General features: G+C 45.5%; 6 protein-coding genes across 9 annotated transcripts; 4 read left to right on the top strand and 2 right to left on the bottom strand.

Moving 5' to 3' along the window:
- The first annotated feature begins 1,012 nt into the window (after positions 1–1,012).
- Positions 1,013–4,184, top strand: LOC6727785 (modular serine protease). Of its 3 annotated transcripts, XM_016176570.3 has the most exons (6): positions 1,016–1,240; positions 1,867–2,170; positions 2,243–2,724; positions 2,792–3,095; positions 3,148–3,369; positions 3,427–4,184. In XM_016176570.3, exons 1-6 carry the CDS (start codon positions 1,174–1,176, stop codon positions 3,932–3,934), a joined length of 1,887 nt encoding a protein of 628 aa, XP_016034355.1. In that variant the 5' UTR covers positions 1,016–1,173; the 3' UTR covers positions 3,935–4,184. The 3 variants fall into 3 exon arrangements, with proteins under 3 accessions (XP_016034354.1, XP_016034355.1, XP_044779126.1); XM_016176569.3 differs by lacking the exons at positions 3,148–3,369; positions 3,427–4,184 and having other exon boundaries at positions 1,013–1,240; positions 2,243–2,720; positions 2,792–3,043; XM_044923191.1 differs by lacking the exons at positions 1,016–1,240; positions 1,867–2,170 and having other exon boundaries at positions 2,596–2,720.
- A 78-nt stretch (positions 4,185–4,262) lies between these two features.
- LOC6727786 lies at positions 4,263–5,416 on the top strand. Its single transcript, XM_002103111.4, has one exon. It carries the CDS (start codon positions 4,380–4,382, stop codon positions 5,304–5,306), a length of 927 nt encoding a protein of 308 aa, XP_002103147.1. The 5' UTR covers positions 4,263–4,379; the 3' UTR covers positions 5,307–5,416.
- A 35-nt stretch (positions 5,417–5,451) lies between these two features.
- LOC27206832 (N(6)-adenine-specific methyltransferase METTL4) lies at positions 5,452–6,647 on the top strand. Its single transcript, XM_016182623.3, has one exon. It carries the CDS (start codon positions 5,482–5,484, stop codon positions 6,583–6,585), a length of 1,104 nt encoding a protein of 367 aa, XP_016034357.1. The 5' UTR covers positions 5,452–5,481; the 3' UTR covers positions 6,586–6,647.
- Positions 6,648–9,072, bottom strand: LOC6727787 (T-complex protein 1 subunit gamma). 2 transcript variants are annotated; one of them, XM_016175468.3, is made up of 5 exons: positions 8,953–9,072; positions 8,721–8,814; positions 8,601–8,662; positions 8,016–8,515; positions 6,648–7,930 (listed from the first exon to the last, which is right to left on the bottom strand). In XM_016175468.3, exons 2-5 carry the CDS (start codon positions 8,752–8,754, stop codon positions 6,892–6,894), a joined length of 1,635 nt encoding a protein of 544 aa, XP_016034358.1. In that variant the 5' UTR covers positions 8,755–8,814; positions 8,953–9,072; the 3' UTR covers positions 6,648–6,891. The 2 variants fall into 2 exon arrangements, with proteins under 2 accessions (XP_016034358.1, XP_016034359.1); XM_016175469.3 differs by having other exon boundaries at positions 8,980–9,069.
- Positions 9,073–9,644: 572 nt separating this feature from the next.
- LOC6727788 (G-patch domain and KOW motifs-containing protein) lies at positions 9,645–11,572 on the top strand. The gene is made up of 3 exons (XM_016176572.2): positions 9,645–9,894; positions 9,944–10,665; positions 10,739–11,572. The coding sequence occupies exons 1-3, from the start codon at positions 9,758–9,760 to the stop codon at positions 11,518–11,520; spliced, it is 1,641 nt and encodes a 546-aa protein (XP_016034360.1). The 5' UTR covers positions 9,645–9,757; the 3' UTR covers positions 11,521–11,572.
- Positions 11,521–13,099, bottom strand: LOC27208184 (ADP-ribosylation factor-like protein 6-interacting protein 1). Its single transcript, XM_016183791.3, has 3 exons — positions 12,790–13,099; positions 12,315–12,680; positions 11,521–12,156 (listed from the first exon to the last, which is right to left on the bottom strand). Exons 1-3 carry the CDS (start codon positions 12,811–12,813, stop codon positions 11,953–11,955), a joined length of 594 nt encoding a protein of 197 aa, XP_016034361.1. The 5' UTR covers positions 12,814–13,099; the 3' UTR covers positions 11,521–11,952.
- Between the last annotated feature and the right edge of the window lie 85 nt (positions 13,100–13,184).

A 13,184-nucleotide genomic window follows, 5' to 3' on the forward strand; every position in this document is an offset into this window, starting at 1 on the left:
CAGTGAGAATGTGGAAAATGAAACAAATAAATTAAACAAAACGATTTAAATAATTTAAAAGCTGTCTTTGGATTGTTAATGTGAAATAGTTGGTTTAGGAATTGTAGGTAATTCAAAAGGGTGGTACTCCTAAAATCGCAGACCCACATTTTAAATTCTTAATAACAATATTCTTCATTTGGCGCTAAACTTCTTTGGCTTAAGAAGTATCTTGCCCATAAAAATTAATATTTTTTCTTGCCGTGCTATCCAAGAATAAAATTTTTAGTGGAAATTGAAACCATACAAATGTAAAATTATATTTTACACCAGTGTAATGTAGACTTCGTAGTTTCTACATCGGACGCTACGCGTAGAACGGATGGAAATGAATACAATCTGAAAGAGACGTTGGATTACGTGGAAGCTAATCATTATTTCGAAGATCTGGCAGCACTAGCATCAAAAACTGTAATTTGCGAAAAATTTCTTTTAGAGTTCTTTTAGAATTTAAAACAACTTACACATTTTTTTTATTGTGTATTTATAAGAGGGTCATTTTTATTTAACCGTTTCTATTAATTGATTTAACTTTTACGAATTTAATTTTATGTATGTTTTCTACATTTAGAAAACTACTTCTTTAAAAATACAAGAAATTGATTTTCCTAGTTAGTTTCCTTAAAATCTTTCAAAAGAATTAGGCGAAACCCCTATTTCTAGCACGGACTCAAACCAGTGCAGCAAAAAGTCTCCATAATGAATTGGCTAAAAGTTTGATAACAGAGAGAATGCTATAGTCGACTTCCCCGACTATCAGATACCCGTTACTCAGCTAGTGGAAATGCAAACACGAAATTTCATATATCATTTTTCTGCGATATCGATAGATATTGGTGAATAAAATGAGATATAAATACTACACTTACTCGACTTCTATTATGAACTGAAGCTCTTAGCACTCTAATCGATACTGATGAGGTGCTCTTAAAACGTGTTTTCTGATTGGTATAAGATTCGGCTTGAACACTTTGGAGCTCAGTTCGCTTTGTAAGCTCGGTCGGACTCGTTCTTAGCTCGGCGACAAGTGCTTTCCAGACGACTTTAATCAGCACGCACTTGTTTTAGGCATACCTATGTGATTGCCTTGTGCACCTGGATCGAGTGCATAATAGTGCATCAGAAATAAGGATTATGCAACTAATATCGTTTTTATCAAATCCATTGTTCCTCTGCGCGTTTTTATTGAGATTCAGAACAAGTGAGTAAAGTTCAAATGATAATACAAATGGAACGAAAATAAACATTTTCTGTACATATGTAAATGCGTTGTTCTCACAGAGAGATTCTCAGAACTCGATTTGAGCCGGTTCATCTTGAAATCGCGATCTGTTTATCTCTGTTGATTTTTAGTTTGTTCAGTACACTCCAGGGAACTGACTAAGTGTGAAGGGTAAAAGATTGTGTACGGAAATAAATAATAAAAAACGCGGTAATTTAGTTAAGCTGCCGGCAGTTTTTACAGGCATATTAATCCACTCAAATGCTAGGAAAAATGTCTATACAGCAATACACAATCGCATTATTTAAATGGTGAAAATAAAATAAAGAAAATTAAAACGAAGCCGATTTGCATAAGTTGTAAAAGTGGGGATCTTGGAATTATGAAAGTTACTCATTTATACTTAACGTAAGTTTTCATTAAATTTAAAATGTAGTTTATATAAAAGTAAAGTATATACGAGTAACACCTCTCTTACTGTGATAAAAGTGCTCTAAATTAATGAAACTTGATTCCAATATATGTGGTTACGCAGTCAGAACAATTAAGTAAAGGAACACACCATTATCCTTAAAATATATTAATCGAATGGATCCTTTTTGAAGTATTTGCGGCATGTGACAGCTCGCAGTTTGAGTGCGACAACGGCAGCTGCATTTCGCAGTACGATGTCTGCAATGGCGAGAAGAACTGCCCGGATGGATCCGATGAGACGGCGTTGACCTGTGTCTCCCAGCGGCAGCACTGCACCAAGCCCTATTTCCAGTGCACCTATGGAGCATGTGTGATCGGGACAGCTGGGTGCAATGGAGTCAATGAGTGCGCAGATGGTTCCGATGAGACCAGGTTGAGATGCGGCAACGAGGACGATATACGGCAGCACAATCGACGGCTTCAAGGCAATTGCCTGTGAGTACTGAAATGTAGATAACAGGATGAGGACTAGGAATGGATACATTAATTGCTTCTCTTCCCATTTAGGGAAAATGAGTTCAAATGCCCATCCGGAAATTGCCTGGACAAGAGCAACTTTCTGTGCGACGGCAAGGACGACTGTGAGGATGGAACGGGCTTTGATGAGTCGGTGGAGCTGTGCGGCCACATGGAGTGTCCAGCGTACTCCTTTAAGTGCGGAACAGGTGGGTGCATCTCGGGGTCATTGTCATGCAATGGGGAGAACGACTGCTACGACGGATCCGATGAGGCACCACTGCTATGCAACACCACCAAAAAGGTGACCACACCCGTTGTGAATGAGACTCCGCTGGAGCTGCTCGGATGCCCCTTGCCACTTGGCGACGAAAGGCCCATCCTGACGGGTGACGGCAGCCGCGTCCTCACTGGACCCATTACACGGGGAACAGTGCGCTTTTCCTGCAAGCAGGGATATGTGCTGGAGGGAGAGGAGAGCAGCTACTGCGCCAAGAAAAAGTGGAGTACTTCCACAATCCCGAAATGCGTGAGTGAGTGACTGTGTTTTGGCCGTTCCCTGGTAGTAATTTCTCACATGTACTCCTTGCTTTTCCGTAGAATACTGCAGCACTGCCGGAGAATTCGATGGCTACTCCACGAAGGCCTTGTGCACCCACAATGGACAGCAAGTGGACTGCCGCAAACCATTCCATCCGCCCGGCACCGAAGTGAAGTTTGTCTGCTCCACCGGATTCAAGACCCTGAGTCCACTGCCAGAAATGCGGTGCATGAAGGGAGGATACTGGAACCGCGGACGCCAGCGATGCGAGCAGGACTGCGGCCAGCTAGCCACGCCCATAAAAAGCTTCTCGTCCGGCGGTTATACGATCAACAACACGGTTGTGCCCTGGCATGTGGGACTGTAAGTCTGCTAACTATCCATCCCGATGATTTCATTGATATTCCCTGTGCAGATATGTGTGGCACAACGAGAAGGACTACCACTTTCAGTGCGGAGGATCGCTACTCACCCCGGACCTAGTCATAACCGCCGCACATTGCGTGTACGACGAGGGTACTCGACTGCCCTACAGCTACGACACCTTCCGGGTAATTGCGGCCAAGTTCTACCGCAATTACGGAGAAACTTCTCCGGATGAAAAGCGACGGGATGTGAGGCTCATAGAAATAGCACCGTAAGTAAAAGGAAACTGGCTCCTTCACGTTTCTTAGCACTGGTTTATTACTCGCAGTGGCTACAAAGGAAGGACGGAAAACTATTACCAGGATCTGGCCCTTCTGACCCTCGACGAGCCCTTCGAGCTGAGCCACGTAATCCGGCCCATTTGCGTTACCTTCGCCAGCTTTGCAGAGAAGGAGAGCGTCACGGATGAGGTGCAGGGCAAGTTTGCTGGCTGGAACATCGAGAACAAGCACGAACTCCAGTTTGTACCGGCCGTATCCAAGTCGAATTCCGTGTGCCGTCAGAATCTGCGGGACATCCAGGCGGACAAGTTCTGCATCTTCACGCAGGGCAAGTCGCTCGCCTGCCAGGGTGACAGTGGCGGTGGGTTCACCTCCGAGCTGTCGACCAACGCCTTCTCCACCTGGAACAACCCCCGTCACTTCCTCTTCGGGGTGATCAGCAATGCACCCAATGCAGATCAATGTGCCCACAGCCTGACCGTGATGACCAACATCCAGCACTTCGAGGATATGATCCTGAATGCGATGAACAGGAGCGTGGAAACCAGGTCCTGAGTCCGGGCACTTATTGTGATTAGAATAGATTTATTTGAAGAGATTTTATTTAAGTCGGTCAACCTATTTTCAATCGAAACATTGCAAAGGGTGAATCTCAAAGGGCAATTGTGTATTAGGTTATTCCAAGTCTGTTCTTTGTAAAGGACAATTACCAATTGCTACACTAATCTATTTACCCTGTAATCCTCAACATCATGCTTATTGATACCACATTAGTTTTGAAATATACGCAGTGTTTTTAAGTGAATTTAGATTTAGATTTTGAAAAGTTACTATTTCAAATTTTGAGCGGCTGACAAAAATCGAACTTAATTTCTATCGATAAGTCGGAAACTCAGGCCCTCCACTGCAATCGTATTTAATCAATTATTATGACTAATCAGCTGATAATGAGTCAAGCGAGCTGCAATTTCACTTGGTTGGCCAATTGAATGATGTAAACATGTCTGAATATTACTGCGGCTACAACCCGCCGCCGCCGAACTTCAAAACCTTTTTTCCGGAAAAATACAAAGACCGACTCCAGCGCCTTCCCAATTTTGGAAAATTGCGATCATCGTGGGAGATCCACAGGCGACCGACCGTCGTAGTTCTTCATGTGTTTGCGGATGATATCGGAGCGCTGGAGAAATGGATAGATATGGTATACCGACTAGCTGCCCCTGGGCTTCTTGGCGGCGAGATGGACTTCTTCGTGGACGATGTGTGGCAGTCGTTCATCTTCAATGAGGATGACTTCAGCTTCTCTCGGAGTGACGAAGGATGTACAGTGGACTCATTTCCCCTGATATACGCCGCAAATTCGACTGGAAAGGTATTCTTCTTTGGGGATTTTACTGGGCCTAAACTGCCCGACCTGGAGAGTCTCAGGGATTTCTGCGATCAGGTGATTAAGGGGATAGCCGAGGAGCCCACTGCTAGAGATCCCACGGTTGAGAATTTAAGCCTTGATAGCTGGAACGAACTTATGTACGCCTGTGATAATGATATAGCGCTTTGCTTCTACAACTCCTTGCAAAATGGCGCGGAAGTCAATAGGAGTCTAATGGCAAATCTGGATTGGCTGGCCGATAAACTGAAACAGGAGTCAGTGCTTCTGTACAAGATGGATATAAATGGAGCTAGTATCCCAAAGAAGTTCCTCGTAGAGTCCCCACCCGCCTTCTTCTTCCTAAAGGGAAACCAAAAGCATAATCCCCTGAGATGCAAATATAAGCTGGACATGTGGACAATGTTGAGATTTATAGCCGAAAATTCCAGCGAGGAGCTTTGCTACTACAATCGTCGTGGAAATCGAAGACTCCATGCTGATTTGTTAATCCATATAAGGGATTATTTTAATTTAAGCAGGAATAAGACCCGTTATTAGTAGTGGGTATAACTCTAAAACTCTATAATATTTAAGGTTTATTTAACTGTGCATATAGACTTCAGTTTTTAATGACTATCGTTAATAATAAAAAATCAATACCGTCGGTATTCAATTATTTTATATTTTGGTAATATTTCGCGCCCTGGAAAAACTATCGATAGACGACGCAGTGATGATTATTCAGATAAACATTTCAATTTCGGAAATGTTGAAATTGCAAAAGAAAACTGAAGATTCGAAATTGGCAGTGTTCTTGGACCACAGGAAACTGATAAACGAATCATATGGCGAATTTAAGATCAAGTCCGAACTGTTCCAGTTCCATCCCAAAAAGACTGGCCAAGGAAATGAGGAAGCCAAGACCAGGAAGCGCAAAAGGAAAGCCGGCGTAGAAGATCCGTCGTCCTTGGAGGATTTACACTTAGTGAATGGATATCTAGAACTTCTGAGCATGCCCCCTGAACTGGGGGACAGTCCACCGATAGAGAGGCACTGGGAGGATGACTACAACGTGCCGCAGTTGCATGGTGCCAACGAAAGTGGGCGAATGCAGCGGTTCCTGGGAGTTGATGGATCCCGTGACGTGTACTTGATTCCCAATCAATCCCGATTCTTCAACCACAATGTGGACAATCTGCCTGCACTGCTGCACCAACTTCTGCCCGCCTACGATCTCATCGTGCTGGATCCTCCGTGGCGGAATAAGTACATCCGCAGGATAAAGCGGGCCAAGCCGGAGCTGGGATACTCGATGCTGAGCAATGAGCAACTGTCGCACATACCGCTCTCGCAGCTCACGCACTCACGGTCACTGGTGGCCATCTGGTGCACCAATTCGGCGCTGCATCAGTTGGCCCTGGAGCAGCAGCTCTTGCCCAGCTGGAATCTCCGCTTGCTCCACAAGCTCCGATGGTACAAACTCTGCGCAGACCATGAACTGATTGCTCCTCCGCAGTCGGATCTCACCCAGAAGCAGCCATACGAGATGCTCTACGTGGCCTGTCGCTCCGATGCTTCTGAGAACTACGGAAAAGATATCCAGCAGACCGAGCTGCTCTTCAGCGTGCCCAGCATTGTGCATTCCCACAAACCACCACTGCTGTCTTGGCTGAGGGAGTACCTTCTGTTGGATGAGGACCAGAAGGAACCAAACTGCCTGGAACTGTTTGCCCGATATCTACATCCCCACTTCACTTCAATTGGCTTAGAAGTGCTCAAACTAATGGACGAAAGGCTATATGAAGTAGAACAATGCAACCAGGAGGAGGTAAACTAGCTACGCCTAATTATTGTATTTAATTTTTACAAGTACCTCATTAAATAAGGGATTTATAAGCATTTATGAGTTTTAACAATTTTATTTGTGTACTGTTAATGAGAGCAAATGCATTTGAATTTGTGTGTAGGCGGCCGGCGGATGTGTTTCCTCCTTCCAGAGAAGCCAACAATGCCTGGCTGAAATCTAAATGTTAAACATTTGGGGTGGCGTGTGTGGGATTTTGTTTTTTTCTTTCTTTTTAGTGTTAAATTAAGTATTAAAGGATAGTAAGCATTATTAATACACGTGGTTGATCGCAGGCTACTACTCCTGACCCTGGGCCATGGCCGCCGGGTTGGTGGGCTCGTTGCCGCCGCGTTTCTTTGATCCAGAGACGATGTCGTCGATGCGCAGCAGCAGGATGGCCGTCTCCACGGCGGTCTTGTAAGTCTGAAGCTTGACGGCCAGCGGCTCCCAGATGTTCTTCACGTTCATGTCGACGATTTCGCCGGACTCGCCGTCGATGCCCCAGGCGCAGACGCCATCGCCGGTGTGGGAAGCGTGCTTGGCGCGGAGAGCGGTCAGGGCACGGATCGTGTTGGCGCCGCAATTCTGAGCCAGTGTGCGCGGTATGATCTCCAGGGCGTGGGCCACCGCCGTGTATGGTCCCTTAACCTGCTTGCGCGTGAGCAGCTGGGAGACAGCCATCTCAACGGCTCCGCCGCCAGCTACCAGGCGTGGCTCCAGCACCAAGTTGCGTGCCACGTGCAGGGCGTCCTGCAGGTTGCGCTCCGTTTCGTTCAGGATGTCCTTGCTGGCACCGCGCAGCAGGATGGTGCAGGCCTTGGGCTCCTTGCACTCCGTCACGAAAGTGAAGTACTCATCGCCGATCTTTTTGACTTCGAACAGTCCAGCTCCGGTGCCCACATCCTTCTCGGTCAGCTCCTCGGTGCGGTTCACGATGGTGGCACCGCAGGCGCGAGCGATGCGCAGATTGTCAGTCTTACGCAGCCGACGGATGGCCGTGATGCCAGCCTTCAGCAAATAGTGCTGGGCGAGATCGGAGACGCCCTTCTCAGTGAATACCAAATCCGGTTTCACGGCAATGATGTCGGCGCAGATGCGCTGCACAAACTCCTCCTCGATCTGCAGCATGCGGGTGAAGTCTTGCTCCCCGATGATCTCCACGTTGGTTTGGCTCTCGCCCTTCTTGTACTCCAGCGAGCAGTCAAGCAGCACGATGCGGGGATTCTCGATGAGGCGTCGCATCTTGGGATGCGTCACGTCCTTGTTGATCATCACGCCCTTAAGAACACACGACTCCTCGATGGCGCCACCGGGGATCTTCTCCACCTTGGCATAGCTGTGAAAGTAACAAAGTTAATAATTATTCAAAAATTTAGTTAAAGAAATTTGCATTTCAATTTTTATTTGCCAATCATTCTTACCGTTTAATGTCTACCTCCAAACGGCCATTCTCATTCAGCGTCACCGTCTCGACGGCGTCCAGGGCAATCTTGACGGCAAGGTCGGACCACTTGCCAATGAACTTGGTGCCCACACAGGCCTTGACCACATCGGCCATCTTGGCCTTATCCTTGACGTCCAACTGGATGCTTAGCTGGGACTGCAAGTGGCCGACAATGTCCTCGAGGGCCTCGCGGTAGGCGCGAATGATAACAGTGGGGTGGATCTGTTGCTGGAGGAAGGGCTCGGCGGCGGCCAGCATCTCGCCGGCCAGGACGATGACCGATGTGGTACCATCGCCAACCTCCTCGTCCTGTGTGCGGGCAATTTCAATCATGCTCTTGGCCGCCGGGTGCTGCACGGTGATCTCACGCAGGATGGCGTTGCCATCGTTGGTCATCACGATGCCGCCCATGGGGTCCATCAGCATCTTCAACATGGCCTGGGGCCCCAGACATGTGCGTATCACATCAGCGATGGCCTGGAAAAAGGCGTTTCAATCAGCAGATGGTCAGAAAACGCGAGAACACAATAACCCAAGACCCAGACATGTGAGTCACGCATACCTTTCCGGCTTGGATGTTCTCCAACTGCACTTTGCGGCCCGATTCTCTCTTTGTGTTTTGACCTGCCGGCGGGTAATTCGATTGCAATTGGGCTCTACGACGTGCAAATTTCATACTCACTCAACACGAGTATTGGCTGCTGTCCACCGAACATCTTTCTGGCTGTTTAATTTATTTCTGCGTGAAAACAATTGAACTCGTGCTGGCGCTGCCGCTGTTTGAAAGAGAATGAGTGAGGTTAGACCCGCCGATGACACATTATTCGAGAAGGTTCGATAGGAAATTGAGCGGACCGGCTTTTTAGTTACTTCTGCCAATTCCTTCTTCCAATTCCTTTTCTTTTCTCACTTACTGCTAACAGAAGTTTGCGATCGCTTACAAGTTTAATTCAAATTCTTTACAATTCGAAGCAGAAGCTCTCTTAAGAATCGATATCGAGAAACAGTATGCTTACACTATGCAACTTTTGTTATCGATGTCGCAGAATTGCATTCGCACTAACTGCGATTCTTAAAAAGCGCCCAAATTGGTTTTCAATTTTCCACCTTGAGGCTTACGCGAAATGAAAACATTTAAACATATGAAAATAAATAATATTTTCTACGGTGTAAGTGTTACTAAAAATCAATTGCTAATATAAAGATTTAAATTTTATTTTACATTTCTATCATATCATAGTTAAAATGTTAATTCTTTTAGTTTAAAGTCAATCAGCCATGTGGCCTGCGAAGCCTTACCAATTAAACTTAAAAGAAGTTAACAAATAATTGATGGAAATTTTATCACCTTTAAAAAAGCAAACGTTGTAGGACTTTCTGAATATAACGTGGGGAAGAGCGATTATTTGGAATGATGAGTTACACAAACAGCGTCAAACTTTTTAATATTGTGACTATCTTGTATTGTTTTTGTTTTTAATATAACTGCTAAAAATGGATTTAAATTTACTTCATGGTAGTTCTAATGTTATAAATGGGAAAATAAATTATTTTATGAAATACTTCAAAAGTGTAGTGTAAGCGTTTCATAAATTAAATCAATTATCGATAACGATAACAAACCGCGAGTCAGCTGTGGCCTGTTTGTTTACGATCCATTTTGGCTTCAAATTGTTTTTAATAGTTATTCATTTATTAACTAGATAACAATACTAATCCATGGAGGCCAAGAAGATATCTTTTGGCTTTAGTAAGTTGTCCAAGAAACCAAACATTCTGCCTAGCAAGCAGCCGAAAGAGGAAAGCAAGGTGGAGTTGATAAAATGTTTGGAAGGAAACGAAATCATGCCAGTCGCGTAAGTTAAAATACCTTGAAATAGTTTTATACTCATATGTAACCTTTAGCGAAAAGGTGGAAGCTGCTCCTCTTACCATCAAAATGATCGGCATGCAGAAGACTTCGTCCGCTTTGGCGAGCCTGATGAGGAGGCGGGCAGTTCTGCTTGGCGAGGAGGAACCGGATCCAGAGGAGGTGACTCCTGTGGCCCAGTCTATAGCAGAAGTCACCGCAGGCGGTCCAACAGAGAGTCTGGAACAGAGAGCAGCTCGGGAATTAATATCTGCCATCCAAAATAACGGTGCCGAAGGCCTAGATGACCATAAACTTGTCCTACCCGCTCTTAAGGCAGACGAACTGCCCCTCGATGGTGCCAAGGAGGCAACATTAGATGACTATGACAACATACCTATACAACAATTTGGCTTAGCTATGCTGCGCGGCATGGGCTGGGTTGATCCACCGCCAAAAAAGAAGGGCTCAGGACCCATCGATGATGCCCCCTTTCTGCGACCCAAAGGCATGGGTCTGGGAGCAGATAAGGCGCTCAAACCTAAAGCTCTACTGGTCCAGCCGGAAAAGAACGAGGTACTAGAGATCAAGAAGCAGGCCTACGTGCGCATCCTGGGCGGCAAGCAGAAGGATCAGTATGGCCAAATCCAAGGTTTTGATGACCATGCAGGGCGAGTTATTGTCAAAATGGCAATTGGAGGAGCCAAAGAGGCGTTCAACGAGTTCCTTTGTCAGCCCGTATCCCGCAAGGAGTACTCTCAGTATGGCAAGTGCATAAGTAAGTAAAGCCTGGAAAATTCAAATTCTTTAAATTTGTGACATTTTAACATTTCTTAAAAAATTACTTTCAGACACTGCCAAATACGAAGAATTCAAAAAACATGAAAACGAGCATGGCCAGATTATTGTGAAGCAGGAAAATCCGTCAGGAAGAAGAAATAGAGACCGCAGGGAAGAAATTAGATCAGACCGGGATGAAGCTCGAGATCAAAAGAGTTCAAAGTCAGAGGACCAGAGATCTAGTAAAGAAGACTATCGCATGAGATACAAGGAAGAAGATAAAAGGTCTTACAAATATGAAGACAAGAAAACGTGCAAGGACGAACATCGCAGGACGTACAAGGACGAGAGAAAATCGTACAAAGAAGCCAAATCTTACAAAGAGGAGGTGGATCGAGAAAAGAAGTATGTGCAAGACCTACGGAGTAGTAGCTCCTCTGTATCTAAACGCGAGGAACGTGAGCGTCGTCGTTCGCCGAGTCCCAGAGGCAGAAGCCCATCTAAGCCGAAGCGGGAGGACCGTGACCGAAAGCGTTCGCAGAGTCCCCGGAGCACCAGAAGAACAAAGAGTAGTTCAGACGAGGCAGACGATACGGGAGAGTCCACCGAGAGCGACTCCGACTCTGCATATGAACGCAGGAAGCACAAGAAGAAATCATCCAGTCAGAAGTCAAGAAAACACTCAAAGAAGTCCAAAAACAAATCGAGAAAGGTGGACCACGACTCCAGCTCAGAGAGCGATGACAGTCTCGATGAAAACCATCGTCGGCACCCCAGCAAGCACAAAAAGAAGACCAAGAGGAGCAAGCACGTCAGGTCCCGCACGCGATCTAGGTCAAGAGACCGTCAGTGATTGATCTATTCAGTTGAAATCTTTATTTAAATATAGTTCATTAGACGCTTAAGTTCCTTTTTTATCTTACTTGGGATTATCATAAATTTCAATTAACTCACAAAATAATCACAAAAATGCCATGTCTTTTGTTGCGCGTTCTTTTTCTCTCTCCGTACGCCTCGTTTCGAGAATCCTTCTGTCTTACATGTTACAAACTTATAGTAGGAGATGTGATGGGGCCAGAACCACGGATTTGCTAGATTTCCGATGAGAATAGTCTGTATGCGCTGCTCTTATCTTTTAGGATATTTATAGTTTCAAATTCAATGCGCCTAATGTGTGATTTAGTGATGCGATGTGTGCAAAATGGCAAGTAGATGACTTAGGCATGTTTTATATTTTTGGTCAAATGGTGATGAGTTTATCTGGTTGTTTGAGATGAGGTTTCCTTTACTGCAGCTTCCTCTTGCCGCACTGGATCTTCTCGTTGATGATCTTCGAGGCCCTTTGGGTGACGGCCTTAAAAATGTCCTTGTTCTGTAGTCCTGGCCACATGACGATGAGTAGGGTGGCCAGGTACATAAGCAGTAGATTGTTGATGATGGCTCCTATCCAGGCCATAGCCAAAAGACCCAAGCTCATGACAATTACAAACTGGAATCAAAACGAATGAATGTGAGATGAAATAATAATAGAACCCGAGGTTTTAATTTACACATGCAGAAGAAGATCTACTGCACATACTGAGCCATGAAACTGGTCTTTTGTTTTCATACACATATACACACTGGGTCTCTACCGCTTCTACTCACCACTGTGGACTTCCGCTCGTTGAAGAGGTACTCGTACCAGACCACCACACTGCTCTTGACGGCGCACACCTGGCCGCACACGTCCTCGAACTTGGCCTCCTGGTCGCCATCCCAGTTGACTCCGCCAAAGATCAGGCGCGACACCTTGGGGAATGCGTAGTTCAGCAAAATGCTAATGACGCCGAACAGCGACAGCAGGGTAATCAGCGACAGGTCCAGGTACCACAGCACCAGGTACAGGACGCTAATGACGCCGAACACCACTCCGGCGTAGTACTGCTTCTCCCAGGTTAGCACGCCGTACGCTCCCACGATGGCTGTCCGGAAGGGCTCCAAGTCGTGCTTCAACTTGTTGAGGGCTCGTTTCTGGAAAATGCCGGAAAATTAGGAATTATTATGATATTAGCTCACGGGGCTTCAATGGCGACGCCGTTTTCCGGCCGGAAAGCTTTCGGCAGTTCCGCCCTTCGCTCACCTGGTCTACCTGCGATGCTGCCATGCTGGCTATTCTTTGTTTCCTAGCGGTGCGAGTTCAATTCCGAGAAATGTATTTGATGACCAAAGGTGTTGCTTTCGGTTTGAGCGAAAAATCAATTTTCTTGGGTGCTTTTTAAGTCGCCAAAGTCGCAGTGTGACCGTTGTTCCACGTTTTGAAATGACTGATTCAGGGGTTGTTTTATTCAAACACCGATTGCACTTTCCCTCGAAATATATCGATGTTTTCCCTTTACAACTCTGTTTTAAATGTTTGTATTAAAAATCTTGTCTTGATTTGGCTAAAATCTGATGCTAAATTCTAATGCTACTTTATATTACAATGACATTTGGGCTTACATTTTTGTTTAAAATCTTGACAGCATGCTATCTTAA

The sequence above is a fragment of the Drosophila simulans genome, chromosome 3R, assembly GCF_016746395.2.
Source record: "Drosophila simulans strain w501 chromosome 3R, Prin_Dsim_3.1, whole genome shotgun sequence".
Lineage (NCBI taxonomy): Eukaryota > Metazoa > Arthropoda > Insecta > Diptera > Drosophilidae > Drosophila > Drosophila simulans.